At 40.0% G+C, this 16,707-nt stretch overlaps 1 protein-coding gene across 3 annotated transcripts in view; it reads right to left on the reverse strand.

The window, feature by feature from the left end:
* Nucleotides 1–16,707, reverse strand: part of ppfia2 (PTPRF interacting protein alpha 2) — a 219,948-nt gene that overhangs the window by 17,942 nt on the left and 185,299 nt on the right. For all 3 annotated transcript variants that reach the window (XR_012600093.1, XM_074697910.1, XM_074697912.1), the window contains 11 exons: nt 15,150–15,233; nt 14,713–14,844; nt 14,566–14,628; nt 14,375–14,466; nt 11,120–11,252; nt 10,834–11,051; nt 8,730–8,970; nt 8,050–8,079; nt 7,814–7,944; nt 5,125–5,306; nt 4,927–5,017 (listed from right to left, as the gene is read on the reverse strand). Coding sequence is in view for 2 of the 3 variants with exons in the window: in XM_074697910.1 (XP_074554011.1) it covers nt 4,927–5,017; nt 5,125–5,306; nt 7,814–7,944; nt 8,050–8,079; nt 8,730–8,970; nt 10,834–11,051; nt 11,120–11,252; nt 14,375–14,466; nt 14,566–14,628; nt 14,713–14,844; nt 15,150–15,233 (1,397 nt within the window). In the remaining variant the exon portion in view is untranslated. The remainder of the gene's footprint in view (nt 1–4,926; nt 5,018–5,124; nt 5,307–7,813; nt 7,945–8,049; nt 8,080–8,729; nt 8,971–10,833; nt 11,052–11,119; nt 11,253–14,374; nt 14,467–14,565; nt 14,629–14,712; nt 14,845–15,149; nt 15,234–16,707) is intronic.

The following is a 16,707-nucleotide window of genomic DNA, read 5'->3' on the forward strand; positions in this document are numbered from 1 at the left end:
GGAAAGACTTAGCTTTCTTTACAGTGAAAAAAACAAACAAACTTGTGATTATTGGTATCGGTATCAGCCAAAAGGGGTTTCGATATATCGGCATATCGGATATCTGCAAAAATCCAATATCGTGCATCCCTAGTATATATGCAAGAATCTTTGATTGAATAAATAAATTTATTACAAAAAAAAAAATAAATAGCACTTCCGCCTTGTAGTGATGGGAATTCCAGCTCTTTTTAGAGAGCTGGCTCCATTGGCACCAGAGCGGTTCTTCAATTTTTTTTATTGCTTAAATTAATTTATTACCAACATCATGTAAAATTGTATGCAAAATTAATTACTGATGTAAGAAAAATATATTTTGTTTTATTTTTTAAGATTTATACACATTGCCTTTATTTATTCACTCTACAGGGTGCTAAAAAAATAATTATAAAATGCAAAAACAAACATGTAACTATTTACAATTAACTTTTCACTTTTTTCTTTCAGCTCCCAAGTTACTGTATTACCTTTATTACCACAAACAATGTAAAATGATTTACTGTATAAAAAAGTCTTTGTTTATTTAATTACTTTAGCTTATTGTTTGTCTTATTCTTTCATTTTTTCCAAAAACAAACAAACAAAAAAAAAGGAATTGGCTCTTATCATGTGCAGCTTAAAAAAAAATGTGGGAGCCAAAAAAAAAAAAAAAAAAAGGATAGGCTCCAATCACGTCCATCTTAAAAAATATATATTAAAAAATTCTGAGGGGAAAAAAAAAATGCTCCCTATCAGGAGCCGGCTCTCTTCGTTCACTTTGAAGAGCTGGCTCATTCACTACTGACACATCACTACTGCCCCTTGGTTAAACTGTGTCAGACTCTAACAGAGCGTGTGGCACAAGGGACCAAAAGTCAAACCCGTCAGTGAAGAGGACTGATGGATGAACACCTAAAACATTTTTTAATGACACGAGATGTTAGAGGTACACAGTTGATAGGGGACCCTGCCATGTTACTGTGTATGAGGTGGCGACCAGAGCACACCAAGAACAAAGGGGAGCTGAACAATCTGCAAAAAGAGCGGTGTTCCTAAAATCCATACCGTCATGAAGTTGGTATACATCATAAACACCGGTATACCGCCCAGCTCTACATCATACACACAGGAAATGTGTTCAGAAACACAATCAGGTACATTCACAGTCTTATCTATCCAGCACACAGGGACAGAGCTCATGTTTATGTTCAGGTCAGCTCTAATGCATGGAGGAATACATCCACTGAACATAGCTGGGGGAGAAGGGAAGTAAGGAAACAGTTATGGCAAATCAAACAAACAAAAAAAGAACATTTTCACATTCCCATAACCAGAAGTTGCTGCTGGTTATTCACACAAATAGAAAAAGACACATAAAAAGGAGAGGAAGACATTCCAGGTGTAAAAACTGGGCCCCAGATTTAGCAGCAGCACATTCTGTCTCCAGCCACGGGGGGCAGCTGTCAGTGAGCTGTAAGAAGGGGAAGAAACGTCTTCAGATGGTGAATGGGAAAAGAAAGACAGAGTGCGATGGAGTCAGTAACAGCCATGGAGGATAGATAGATAAAGAGGAAACGTCAGCTTTGGCACTGGTCGTTCAGGAGAGGACGGATGATGGCGACAGACAGGAGAGATGGCAGACAGGGCAAATATGGCCGAAACAACCAGGAGGTCAGAGTTACATCCTCACAACTTACCCGCTTTGTTAGAGTCAAAGGATGATGAGAGGGGGAGGAGGGGAGGAGAGAGTCAGAGAGCAGAGAGAGGAGAAAGAGAAAGCGACGGGGAGACAAAAGTGCACAAAATGTTAATGATTAAAAGTCAATTTAAATACACCTCTTCACAAAAACACACATCCACACACACGTTTATCTCACAATAGAGGACATTCGTGTACAGGAGCATCTGTAGAGCGGTCAGAGAAACATGTCGTCTTCTACAAAAGCAGTCTTGATCACATCTCGTGCAGCAGGAGGGAATGAGAAATGCACCCAAACACAACCTTACATTCAAATGCTCCGTTACATTCAGAAACATCGTCGGCACCTCTCAGAGACAGAAATAAACAATGAGACCACAGCGCACTGATCGATCAAGATGCTGAAATGGAAACAGAGCAGGCAGCATGCAGCATGGTGGAGGAGGAGGAGGAGGAGGAAGAGGCGCCAAGATGCAAGGTGGTGAGGCCTTAATCCCGGACACTGCTATGAAGAAGTCGGTGCAGTGAAAGAGAAACAACACATCTGTCAACAAACAACCACCGAAACTCGCTATCGACCGACTACATGGGAGGCAAAGTTAGTCGTCATGACAAATCAATGTGCACTTCGAGCAAATGACATTCATCATTTGGCACCGGGGCATGGCAAATGCACACACACACAAAAACAGACAATCTGCAAGGTTTCTCTGAAAGGGAGGAGGCTCCACCTTCACCTTCACCTGCAGGCAGAACACACCTCATCTAACTGTGAGTGTAGGAAACTAAAAGCTGTGTGTGTGTGTGTGTGTGTGTGTGTGTGTGTGTGTGTGTGTGTGTGTGTGTGTGTGTGTGTGTGTGTGTGTGTGAGGAAAGGAATGTTCACCTGATCACATAACACCCAGTGTTTGAGAAACAACACTACGGGAAGGAAGCCAAGACGCTGTTTTAATGTCGTCGTACTGCGCTCAGGCTACATGGTGCTAAGCTAACTCAACACATTAGCATTTCAAAACTCCTTAACTGATCGACAAGACGAGGGACCCCGAAAATCTGGATACATATCAAGTAAACAACACATTTGATAGCGCACAGTTAGCATTCAGCTACTTCCTAGCTTGTATTACAATTAACTAACTTACATCAAAGTGTGTGTAATCCCAGCCATCGCTGACAAAATGCTAGCTGTTTATCAGAAGAATTACATAACTGGTGCTGCTAAAAAAATATATTTACTTTTTTTTTTTAGCTTGGGTTGTAAAACCACTGCAAGAAGTAATTATCAGCTTCTCGCAAATGCTAAAGCTAGCAATCAACCACATCCTCACTAAAACACTAGCAAGAAATATATATCTTCTATTAAACTGAGTACATTCCAAGCTAGTGGTAGTGTTAGAAAGATAATGAATGCTGACTTTAGCTGTTGTATACAATTAGCATTCTACCACATAGCTATCATCCTGCTGTTTTCTATGTTTTTAGTTCTACAAACAGTGAGAATTTGACAGGTTGATTCTTCCCAATATACCCTGATGGTACAGCTTCAGACAAGATCATTCAAAGATGCTATGAGGAGGATCTGTTTTAACTGCACTCCCTCGCCACCTTGTGGCTCGGAGTCTCCGCACACTGTTGCAAATTGCTTTCAGCAAAGCATATCTTTGTTTTGGAATTATATGGAGATCAGATTGAAAAAATTTTCTTTGTTCAAGAAAACTTTTTGCTGGATACAACGCGCTGAGGTAAGGTATCTATCAGTACAGTTACGTAGCCCTACAGTTTAAAACCTAACATCAAGCAAACGTTTGAGCAGCCGGCTATATGTTTGCCTGGTGCTTCGATGTATCTGTGGGCTAACGTGACAACAAGTAAAAACTGTCAGTTTGTAAATGGTTTAGTAGCCGTTCATATTTAGCACAGCTGGTAGCCAAGTGCTTTAAGACATGTCTGTAATGTGTAACGTTAGTAAATCCTGGTTAGCTATGTCCTGCCAGTCATCTACCAAGCAGAGCTAACGTAACCTCACTCTTCATCTTATTGATAGACTCTCAAGTTTGAACAGACCACTGCAGAATAACTGCTGACTGTGGGTCGGAATGAACATTAGCTCAAACAGATTAGCCCCTGTGTTATAGAGTGATACAGCCCGAGCTAAAAGCTAATTAGCCTTTGGCTTGGACAGTTAGGCTCCTGTGTCCAATACAAAATTAGTCACAGAAAATTGAAAAAAAAAAAAAAAGCCAGCGTGGCATTGTCATAGAGACCTAGATGTGCTGTAAATCAATCAGGTCCCGATCAACTCGAACTGAAAGCTAATTTAAAATAACCTGTAACCAGCAATATTGGTGCTGATAATCTCATTTTAAAGTGTGGATTACGATCAGGCATATATCTAGAAGAGAGACTTTTTCAAGATATCTTTCAAACTTCTCACAGCCTCTTTGCAGTAAAAATCTGGGACATTTTTTGAAGAGAAAGCATATTTGATAACCTGTTAGCAGCAATCAATAGCATTGAAAAACATCCTTGCTAACATTGATTTAAGTTCTGCTTTTTCCATCATATTACATGAGCCTACCAAATTATTATTATAGCTAGAAAAAAAACTCTGTTAGCATTTAGCCACTGCTCAGCTGACCAGTTAGAATTTCCGACTCATTGTAATGAAGGCTATGTTGTGGTTGTATGCTAACTTTTAGCGGCCAACCCATTTGAATCCTCTGATCAATCAGGAAGTGGTGAAATAATTCATTTGATTAGACAGTACGACATCAAAACAGCGTTTGAGCTTCCAGACAACAGCGTGACATCAGAGGAAAGCATCTGCTGGGCGTTCATGATGAATACTTTGTGAGATTAATTGTTTTTTTTTCATGGATCAATAGTCTGACTTTAGCTCTGTGGCTGAAAACAGTGAGGCTGATCCTGCTTCTCTATCGATCCTGCTCTCAGTGTGGGTTATGATTACATACAGCCCCAGCTTTTACAGGAGCTGCAGGTAAACACAGAGCGAGGCGGAGGATGTTACCACTCTCTGTGTGACGTACAGCTATGTGTGACTTCAAACGCTTCTCTTTAATATGACCATAGATTCAACATGGCCATGAAGAAGCAGACGTGTTTGAAGGTGTAGAAGAAGAAGAAGAAGGCTCTACTGTTTAAAGGTTAGGGTGTAATCCTGCTTAGAGCGCTCTTTAAACAAAGCTTACTTCTTTTTCAACCTGCGGTCCTTCTCAGCCTGAGTCCCCAGCTTGCCCACCCCCATGTCCTGGCCCGCCATGTCTGCGTCCATCAAGGTGGCTGAAAGAAAAGAGGAAGAACAATCTGATCTTTATGTTTTATGCCACAAAATGATTATTTCCTCATTTCCAAATCTGAAATATTCGCCTGATGTTTCCGTCACTCACCTTGTGGATCTACCATGACCTGTCTGTGTGCTAGATGAGCCAGTCTGCCCTTCTCCTTCTTCCCAAAGAGCCGCCCGATGGAGGATTTGATTCCCTTCTTCTTCGGCTGTTTGTGCAGGGAGTCCTGGCTGCTGGCGACGCTGCTCAGAGCACTGGCCTCAGCCTCCAAAGAGGCCACGATCCTGGGACACAAACAGGGAGAGTGTGACGGCTTAATTCATCAGAAGACTTCTTTTTGTGAAACTTTTTCAGGGTTGGTAATAGATCTGACCCTGGGACTCTTTGCTGATGCTCTCCCTGCCTTGGTTTTTCATGTATTTGACAAGGACACGCCCAAGCCATGTCTTATGAAAAACCTTTGTTCCTGGATGAACTCCAAGTTTAAAACAGAAGTTAGAGAGTGCTGAGTTTCAGGTATTACAGTCATAAAAAAAAAAGAAATTAGGATCAAAATATGTAATAAAATCCGGGACTTTGTCTTTTTTTTTTCAGCTGTGCAGTGATCCCAACCTGAACAATAAACTGCCCAAAGTAGACTGGATTTCACTCTTTTTATTCTGTTTTAAGATAAAAACTGTTAAAGTAAGCAGACCAAATACAAAAATGTTAAGAAATCATATAAATCAACAAAGTAGGCATGAAGGTTTAAGCATTTTTAAACAAAAGAAAAATCATCATTCCAGTCAAAACTATAAGCTTAACTACAGTTTAAACTTACTTTTTGCTTATGAATAACTGAAACTATTTCCTTTAATCATCAGAAATCCTAATTCTAACATTGAATTAGGTTTGGCTTTGTTGTAACTAGTGCTGTCAGGCGATTAAAAAAATTAATCTAATTAATTACAGGATTTGTAATTAATTAATCTAATTAATCGCATTTTAATCTCATATCTGCTTATGGTCCCTAAATAAAGAATTTGAATTCCAGGACATGAAAATTACATTAAAAGACACTAAAAAAACATTTAAAAATAAGGTGGGAATGTATACAACACATTTTAAGGTACCCTGAGGCATAAGGAACACATGAAAAAAGTTTTATGATTTTATCTTTACAAAATCTACACAGTCCTGCACCTAAGGTAAGCTGATTTGGTTTTTAGGACGGTTTTTGCTTCTGTCACATTTTTACTCGATGTGGACTCAATTTTCACTGCAATATGAACTTCTATACTTCTATGAGGTCAGGGAAACCAGGGCTAAAGGCTAAAAACTGTGAGGAACTATGTACAAAATACTTAATTCAAGTCTTGGATCAAAGAAGAGTGAAGTATTCTCAGTTTAACATGCTCTGAACACACAAACTGTTGCTGATTGGTGCAGAGCAGCCCCAAGCTGAAACATGACACCAGGAAGATGGAAGCAAATTTTCAAAGAATTCTTTAGATTTAAATACAAGACAAATATCGATCATTCAGGGCTTGTTAATGCAGTAAAGAGTGTAGAATTATCTGTTTTTTACAGAATTGAGCTAGAGCAAACAGTTGATTTTCTGTAGATTTTCAAAAAGGACGTGTGAATAAACGCGACGTGGAGGGCAGTCACAATCACTCTCGCTTCCCTCCCTCAGGTTTAAAGCATGTTGCTGACTTCACGTGTGATACATTCAGGGACCGTCAGAAATTTGAAAATCTGACGAGAACTCCTCTTTCTCCAAGTAGGACACACTATTTGTAAATGCCAGACACCTGTGCCAGCATCGTTGGGACAACATCTACCAAAACTACATTGTTTAAAAGATCAAGATTCTTACCGGCTGCCTCTTTGATTTCCGCAGTTTAATGGTGTCTACACACCAGGGAACACTGTTTGGCAGACGTGCATCCCTCACCTGCCTCAGGTGTGTAATGCAAAAGTGGGTCAAACCCTACTGGAAGGAAATCTGCCCTTTTAAAAGATGAAAGATGCTAATTATTTATCTGTTTATTATTTTAAATATTCTCTTTCTCCCCTAGTTAACAGCATTATGTGATCATTAATATTTAAAGTCCTCATTTATTTGTTTATTTATCTACATACGTGTGATTGTTTTCATTTGATCTAAACTTACCAAATTAAAAAACACATAAATAAGCTACTTTCTCATTTATTCCTACTTTATTGTAACTAGTTTGATAACCCTTTTCCTTAAATCATTTTAAACCTCTCATTAAACTCATAGTGTGACTTGACAGACTTCAATAGACATTTATGCACATCGATGGGAGGGGAGCTGTGCTCTCCCTGCCTCCGGCTTTTGCATTTGACATCCGAACAAAGACGTACAGAATGAACTTATTGCATGTAAGTAACTCACTTTTTGAAGAGAGTGGTTTAATTGAGTTTGCTAATCTTAAAGTCAAATGCACTTGAAGGGATCAGACCTCAAAAAGCACAACAGCTCAGCCCTTTGTGCAACACAGTGGAAGGGTGAGCACAATATCTCTACAAGTTTTTTTTGTCTTTTTTGGACAATGCTGCACCCAAACTTTAAGAAAATCTGTCCAGTAGTTATTTTTTAAATTATCCAGCCATCTTCTTTTTCTAAATGTGTTTGCTGCAGACGCCCTCTGAACCAAGGAAACACTGTGGCTGGTGTAGAGTGAAGCATCTCATTTATGACAGACGAGACATGTCCTCATCTGAAATAGAGAAATCTAAAGTCATATTTCAAAGCTGTAATGGAGTGTGTACGACTGACAGTTACCCTCGTGCGTCATTGTGCGAGGAGGCTGGCAGTGTGTGTGTCATCCGGACGGTGCGTGGTGTCGGAGGAGGGGACGTCTCACACTTGATGGTGGCCTTGTCCTCACGGCCGTCCTCATCCACCGCTGCGATCTGAAGGACGAGAGCAGACGGGACGTTAGATATAACCCTCAGACATACAGATATCAGACAAAACGCTGCATGAAGGGAACTTCTGGTGAAAGAAACTTTGAGTACCTTTCTCCTGTGTTTCCTCAGATCACTGGGCTGTTAGAAAGACAAAAGACAGAGAGAATTGTCAAAAAGATTTCCATAAAGGTGATAAATGACAGCCTATCGACTCAGTCCTGAGAGGAAAACCTTTTCCTCTAGATTGACGTGCAGGAAGACGTGTGAGCAGCTCATTTGAAGGATCAATAAAATCAAAGTCCTCTCCTTTTACAGCCTCTGGACCAAAGAGAAGTGTCCCCTCCACCTCCCTCTCATACTTCACTAATCTTGATGGTATTTCTGTCGTGTGAAATCCTCCATGATGGGCACATCTGCAGAGTTTGACCCTGGGGTTAATTTGCAGAATCAGTCTGAAGTGTTATCCTGTATTCTTGGAGAAACTGAGAGTCGTCCCCTTTGACTTCGCTGTTACATGATGACAGCTGACGGAGCAGCACAGTAGCTTCTGTCACGAGCAGCTTCAAATATTCATGTCTCCTCAGGATGTACAGCTTCACACGCGAGCGACTGTAAAGGCTGATTCTGCTTTTATGTCTTCTTATAGACGCAGTCGCTGCATTTCTTTACGCACGAAAGGAAAAAGATATATTTTATTCACCTTGTGCCCCTTTTCGTGTGAAGTAGTTCAGATTCTTCAAACAAGAAATGAAAAGCAAGGGCTGCAAGTCAGTTGAGGAAGGACTTACCAGTGTCATGACCCCCATGCGCTCCATGTCTCGTGCCGGACTCCGAGGATCCAGTTTGGGAGTCGAGTGACCGCTGGGCGGGGAGGAGGAGGCCAGGGAGGAGGCAGTGGCCGAGGCGGTGATGGAGGCCCCGTGGTGGTGCATTCGAGCCAGGTTGAGGCCCTCAAGGCTGACGCTGGCTACGCGGTTTTCTATCTCCTCCGCTCGCAGCTCGGTGGACTCCTTCTCCTCCTGGATGAGCCTTAAAAACAAAGGGAGAAGGCGACAGGAGAAGGAGAATGAGAGGACAGTCAGGTTTTATCACACTCCAGAATATTCTCCATGCACCAAAAGCCTGTTGCAGCTCTTTGACTCCTTTGTAGTGGCTCCCTGTAGATGTAAAAAATATTATTTAAATTACGAATTTTTAATTTAATCATGCTTTAACATTTTGTTGAACTGAATGTGCATCACATCTTGCAATCAGGGTTTCTATCATTTTAATTTATATGTTTGCCAATATTTCAATTCATTTTTTAAAAAATTTGGAAATATTTTGAAAAATTACTACTTTCAAATTTACTATGTCAAATTGATGACATTTTGGAAATTTCATTAAATTTCAAAATTTGGGGATTTTTTGCACATTTTTTTAATTTCATTTTTTTTTTTTTTTTTTTAAAATTTTTTGAAACTATTTTCAAATTAACAATGTAAAATTTATGACATTCTGGCAATTTGATGAAATTTGAAAATATTGGATATTTCCCCCCCCTTTTTTAAATTTCTTTTTTTAATTATTATTTTTTTAATTTTTGAAATTACTATTTTCAAATTCACTTTCACAAATGTATGACATATTGTCAATTTTATGTAATTTCAACATTTTTGGAATTTTTTACAATTCTTTTTATTTTATTTTATTTTTTGAAACTATTTTCAAGTTTACTATGTAACATTTATGATATTCTGGCAATTTTATGAAATTTCAAAATTTTGGAAATCCCCCCCGCCCTCTTTTTTTAAAAAAAAATTTATTTGAATATTTTCAAATTAACTTTCTCAAATTTATGACATTCTGGCAATTTTATAAAATTGTAAAATTTTTGGAATCGTTTGCAAATTTTTAATTTTATAGATATTTATTTATTTTTTAAATTTTTTAAATTACAAAAAAAATGTGAAAATTTTCTGCAAAGTTATTTGAATTTAAAAAACTAAGATATCACATCTACAATATTATAAACACAAAAAACTTCTTGTTCAGATAATTATTCACTCTTTTCTTACAATGTATAGAATTTCATACACTCCCCTGTCAATATTGTGAAGATAAATTCGATTTTATGGCTCCGAAATGAATTCAACCCAGGTGAGCTGAGGTAAAATGGCTCCTTTGAACGTAAAGGTCACAGACCCCTGTGTTGGACCATGTTGGTTGCTTTGATTTGCAGTAACATACGCCATCTTTACAGCTGTACAGCGTGGTTTTACTCTCACTGCAGCAGAGTTGAGCCGTATCACCGGAGGTCTTTTGAGGATTTCTGTAGATCTGCCCAACAAATCCCATTAAACACCTCCAGTATAAGGCTAACTCACTAATTAAAAGCCTCAACGGGGAGATTAAAATGCTTTAAGTCAGGTCATTAGCTACAACACACCCAGGGTTTCACTTTGTAATTAACCCGGAGCCTGACTCCTTGAATTCATGATCACTATCCGAGGTTTCCTGAAGACAAGTGGAGCTCTGAGTCTGTCGGACGGAGGGGAGGGAAATTAGCAGAGACTGTAAGGCACGTTTAGAGCCGAGGAGCCGAGAAAATAAAGAACAGGAGCCCGAGGTGATGGAGAGTCATCAGGAGACGATTATTACTGAGGTAACAAGAGGATGAGATTATGAGAAACGCAAAGTGCAAACTAGAAAAGAGTTTGCAGACAGGATTTTGCTAGCACACATAAATACTGGAGGATAAATATGCATTTTTAGATAACAACAGGAGGAAAAAGAGGCTGAAATATCTTCTGTAAGAGCAGAATCAATAAGCTACACAATGACTGGATCAATATGTCTGAAATCCTGCTCTGTCATATCGAATCTCAGATCTCCAGCATGCGTTTGTCGTACCGGATCTCTTTGTTGATGGCGTCCAGCTGCTCCTGAAGCATCATGGCCAGGGTTTGTGCGTCAGAGTGTCCGCCTGGCGACAGCAGGTCCATCGAGCTGAACAACGTTTCCCTGTCGTCATCGTCGATGTCCGACATCTCCGTGTCGCTTTCGAAGTGGTGGCCTCCCAGGACCCCGAGCTGCTGGGAGCGCCATTCGTGCTCGCCGAGAGATTTGGCCTGAGAGGAAAAGAGTTGAGCATTCTTGGAAAACTTGCGTCATACTCTGACGTTTTTTGGAGACTCACCTTTGGTTCCCGGAGACCCATCCGACCCCTCCTCGGCCGGCGGATGACTTTGGCCGAGCGGTAATGGTCCGACTGAGTTTCAGCCAGAGATCCCAACGAGAACCTGAGCTCAGCCGACGTATCCAGATGAGACCTGAGGAAGAAACACATCAGTGAATCTTCATCTCTGGTAACATAGCGCTTAAAATAAAACCTCCTCTGGGAATTCATCTGTTCTCTGGAGCCTAAAACACCAGACGCAGAAATGTTAAGCAGACGGTGAACAATCAAATCTCATGTTCGGGTACGTAAAGCGCGTCTAATCGTCACTTCTCGAAGGATCAGAGCTCTTTATACACGCCTCGAATGGTTTGTCTGTGGAGGAGATTAAAGCTGCGACTGTCAACACATCGACTCTGTAATATCAGAACGCCACGCAGCGAGGAAGAGGAGCCAGACTTCATCCAAGAATAGACGCAGAGTTCAATGAAAGCAGGTTTCTAACAATAGAGCAGAGAGATGAGAGATGAAATTACAGTCCGGCTGAAAAATGATGTATTCTGTGTTTTATTGATGCCGTCTTCCAGAAAATACGCCTGACTGTGAAGTCGTTTGAGTGTGGCTAACATCTGAACACAGACTCATCTTAGTTTCAAACAATTGTTTAATTGTCTGTGTGCTCCAAAAGTCCATCGAACTGGAGCTAACGTTTGTTTGCACTCATTTTTAAGAAGCAGCAGAGCGGCGAGAGGCAGACACAGATAGCTCAGAAACTAAACTTAATTCACTGTGTGAGTTTAATTTCATGTTCAGTATCAAGCAACTGGAGAAAAGATAATTCATCGCCAACAATGAACGGTTTCCTGAGTCCTGACTCTGAAAACAACTTAACTGATCAGCAAAACAGTCACTGAGTCTTGAAGTCGTGTATCTTCATAAATGAAAGCAGCATTTTGAGACTTAAAATAGTCCTGATTTCTCAACTACACTGCAAAAAATGGAATCTTATCAAGTGTTTTTGTCTTATTTTAAGTAAAAAAAAAAGACTTTTTACATTTGGTTTGAGCCACATTCAACTTATTAGTCCAGAAACATGTCATTTCAAGTGATTTAAAGACAAACATGAGGTCTGAATTGCTTGTGACAAGTAAAAATAATTTGAAACAAGACATTTTTCTGGACTGGTCAGGTAAATGTGGCTCATATTAGGTCTAAGAAAACATTTTTGACTGAAAATAAGACAAAAACACTTGATAAAAACACTCAAGTTTCAGTTTTACAGCATAAAGCCTTCAAACGAGTTATGAATAACTTTAAAGCTCTTGTGTGAATTTTTCTGTCAGTTTAGATTTTGGCGCCCCCTGTGGACAGTGTGATACTTTTTATAGCTTCATGTTTTTATATTTCTTTTTTGTTAAAAAAACTCTTTTAATCAACAAATAAACCGCTACTTTGGAATAGTTTCTCATAAATGAATAAAAAATTAAAGTTTTAAAGTCCAATCACTGACAACTCATAGCAGACACAGGTGGGAAATACTTGGAATTGTTTCATAGTTTTTTTTACTTACTTTGCTTTTGATTATGAAGTTCAGGGCTAAAGATTTTGGACCTATCTACCATGGTGCAATTTTAAAAAAATTTCACAGATTTTGGCGCCCCCTGTGGACAGAGTGATACTTTTTATATATTTATGTTGTACGTTTTTTTTTTTCCCAAAAGAAACTCTTTTAATAAACAAATAAAACCCTTTTTGAATATTTTCTCAGAAATATATAAAAAATTAAAGTTTTCAACCCATCGCTGACACCTCACAACAGACACAGGTGGGAAATGCTTGGAATTGTTTCATAGTCTTTTTTGCTCCTTTTGCTTTAGACTATGAAGTGCAATTCTTTTCTTACATTTCTCTTGCAAAAAAAACTAACTTGCTCCCTGTAGTTGTAGAACTCCTTCACTAACTCCTACATGTTTGTGACATAAATCCCCTGAGGCCTCATTGGTAGATTCAGTCTGCTTCATAATCAGCCATTCATCTTTATATCCCTCTAGCTTACTTTTAGGATTATAGAAGCGCATTGAAACTCATCAAGTACGAGCAACTAAACTGGAAAGCGTGGCCCATAGGGGTGGCCCGACAGGGAGGGGACAATAAACCAAAGGTGCCGCTAGGGCAGATCGATGCCATATTTACACATAAACCCCCTTGATTCAAACCACATCACTTTATTATTATCACTTTTTTTCTGCACAGACGAGAACACACATGTATCTACACAGCCAACAGTTCGCTTCCACATCTAAACAGATCAAATAACACCACTATAAGGTTCAAATCTATCAGACTTTTGTTCACTGGGTGGATGAGACACAGCCCCTCCCTCTGCTCTTTGAGTCATTATATTAAAAAATATATGCCTTGAAAGATCTTGGTATGGACTGAGATGGGCAGGAGGAGTAAGATCTAGATTAAGTGGAATAAGTAGTAGCTTAAATCTTAAAATACAACCCGGTTTCCCTGTCAGACAACACTACCACCAAAGGGCAGAGGCAATTTTGGAAAAATCCTCTAAAAATATTATCCAGCTAATTTTCTGAGTATGTATTAAGGATAAGCATTTCAAGCAAAAAAAGTATTCAACATTCCCTTGTAACTATTGAAAATGATTCAAAGAGAATTTCCTTGTTCTTGTTTTAGCTGTAAATCCTCAAACCTGTTGGACTCCTTGTTTGGCTGCATTCATTTTGTCGGTTTGTTGCCGTAGTCAAGTTAAATATGATCTGGTTTGGATGCAACTTCCTGTCCCGCTTGACCTGCTTTTTTGTGAAACTGATGCGTAACAGCACCAGCATTTGGCATAAAACTGCAACCTGCCGCGGACAGGATGAAGCCACCGTCACATGAACGATTTTTTTATGATGGATTTATCCAGCATTTGAAAATTATTACCCCTCCCCAGTGTGTATAAAGTCATGTTTCCTACATTTTCAAATGCTGGAATCAATCTGTAAAGAAAAGAAATTACAGCGTTTGCAAAAAATGTTGGGGGACCATTGGTTTAGGGGATTTCAAGTAATTAAGGAAGACTTTAAAAACTGAGCATGTGCAGAAAATGTGAAGCTTATTTTACTCTCTGGTTACAGCTTACTACAACCTCAAAAAACAGAAATAATTTGTTGAAGAATTGGAAATTCATGAGTCTGAAGCTCAGGGCTTTTCAAGACCTGGAGAAACCGTCAAAGATCCACAAAGACACATTTAACCCAGTCTACGTACCGTGACAGCGTGGGCTCTGTGAGGGAGCCTGCCCTCAGTCTGAACTGGTCAAGCTCTGACCTCAGTTTGTCGATCTCCTCAGCCAGGTGAGACTGAAGGAAACAGAAAAAGGATGTATCTGTTAGACTAAAACCATAAAGATTATCTCCTGTCAGTGCATGGTGACACTCTGGAGTAGTTCTTTCACCTACTTTTTCATGAATGGACTCCTCGTACTGTTTCCTGTACCCTTCCGAGTCTTGGATGAGTAAATTCTGCAAAAAGATGAGATAATAAGAGGAGATATAATCTAACGTTCACTCAGCAGCTCTTTTATAAACCTTTTATAAATCTTTAACCTTTTCTTCCAGCGCTGCCATCCTCTCCTTTAAGTGGAGCTGGAGTCTCTCGTTGGACTCTGTGAGGAGTCTGTCCACCGTGTCCGACAGACGCTTGTTGTGCTCTTCGTTCATCTTTTCTCTCTGTCGGGCCTGGAGGGATTCAAAGACACAGTCAGAGTTTTTCTGCCTTTCCCTGAATAAGATTTCAATCTTCATTCCTCTCTGGCTCCTGGTTTGTCGTGTTTTGGATTTGGTCTAAATTAAGACACGAGTTGATGCTTCACTTGTGAGTATTTTACAAATCATCCCTCAGCAGAATGTGTGAAGCATTGATTTGGCCGTGTGTCACCGGGGAGAAATCGTTCAATCAATGTGTCATCAGTCAGTCGCCTGAAGCTGTCAGTCTCTGCCTGCTTGGCGCCGCCTGGCACGACGCCTCCTCCGTCGTGACTCACCCGCAGCAGCTCCTGGTTCTTCTCCTCCAGCTGGCACTCCAAGTGCCTCATTCGCTCCTCAATGCTCCCATGACGCTCCTCCGCCTACAGTGGGATCACAGAGAAGACAAAGACAAAGAGGGCACGATGATCTGCTGCTGATCTGCATGACAGCCGGCAGAGAAAGCAACCACACAAGCCAAAGCCTCTACCCCCAACTCAAAGATGGATCTACGGTGTGAAGCTGCAGAGCTGTTTGATTAAAGAAGGAGGAGGTCACCAGAGGACACAACAGGTGCTTTTCATTACGTGAATTTGTGCTTCAGAATGAAATCACTTCAACATCAGCCTCACTGAGGATCATTCACCTCAGTGTCCTCAAGGAGACAGGAGGCAAAGAGAGAGGGCAGAGGAGGCTTCAAGAGACACTAAGGAGTGTGTCCTACAAAGAGATTTCTTTTATGTCATTAAATAAAAATCTCTGAAACTCAACAATCAAAAAGTTTGACACACAGAGGAGTTAAGGATTTTTGATGTATATAAATAAATGGTCATAAATAAAGAAAGAATGTGAAGATTAAACCTTCATTCATTCATCAAAGCAGCAATCAATCCATCCATAGATGCATCAATCGCTCCAATTTTTTAAAAATTCTTGACTCCAGTCATCCACCAATGCACCCTCCCATCCGTCTATTCCTCTGTATGCCATCCATGTATCAGTCCATTATCCTTCCATACCTTTGTCAAATCAACCATCGAAACTAACAACATACAAACACTCTGTGCATCTATTGATCCATCCATCCTTCTATCCATCCATCCATCCATCCATCAATCCATCCATTCATCCACCGATCAACCTATCCATCCATCTATCATCCATCTTTTCATCCATTCATCCATCCATCCATTCATTCATCTATCCATCCTTCTATCCATCCATCCATCCATCCATCAATTCATCCATTCATCCATCGATCAACCTATTCATCCATCTATCATCCATCTTTTCATCCATTCATCCATCCATCCACTCATCTATCCAACCCCAACCATTAATCAATTTATCCATCTATCCTTCCATCCTTCTATCCATCCATCTATTCATTCATCTCTATATTCATCCATCCATCCTTCATTGTATCCATCCATCCATCTTTCCATCCATCCACTGATCCATCCATCCATTCATCCATCGATCCATCCATCTTTCCATCCACTCATCCTTCCAATCCCAACCATTAATCAATTCATCCATCCATCCATCTATCTGTCCATCTCTCCTAAATGAATTCTCTATCCATCCATCCATCCATCCATCCATCCATCCATCCATCCATCCATCCATCCATCCATCCTTTAATGTATCCATGCAGCCATCCATCCATCTATTCATTCATCCTTCTATTCATCCATCCATCCATCAATCAACGCAGCCATCCATCCATCCATCCATCCATCCATGCATCCATCCATCCATGCAGCCAGCCATCCATCCATCCATCCATCCATCCATCCATCCATCCATCCATCCATCCATCCATCCATCCATCTATTCATTAATCTCTCTATCCAT

This window comes from Halichoeres trimaculatus, unplaced genomic scaffold (assembly GCF_033239565.1).
Source record: "Halichoeres trimaculatus isolate MK-OKI-2021-1 unplaced genomic scaffold, fHalTri1.1 fHalTri1_scaffold_21, whole genome shotgun sequence".
Classification (NCBI taxonomy): Eukaryota; Metazoa; Chordata; class Actinopteri; order Labriformes; family Labridae; genus Halichoeres; species Halichoeres trimaculatus.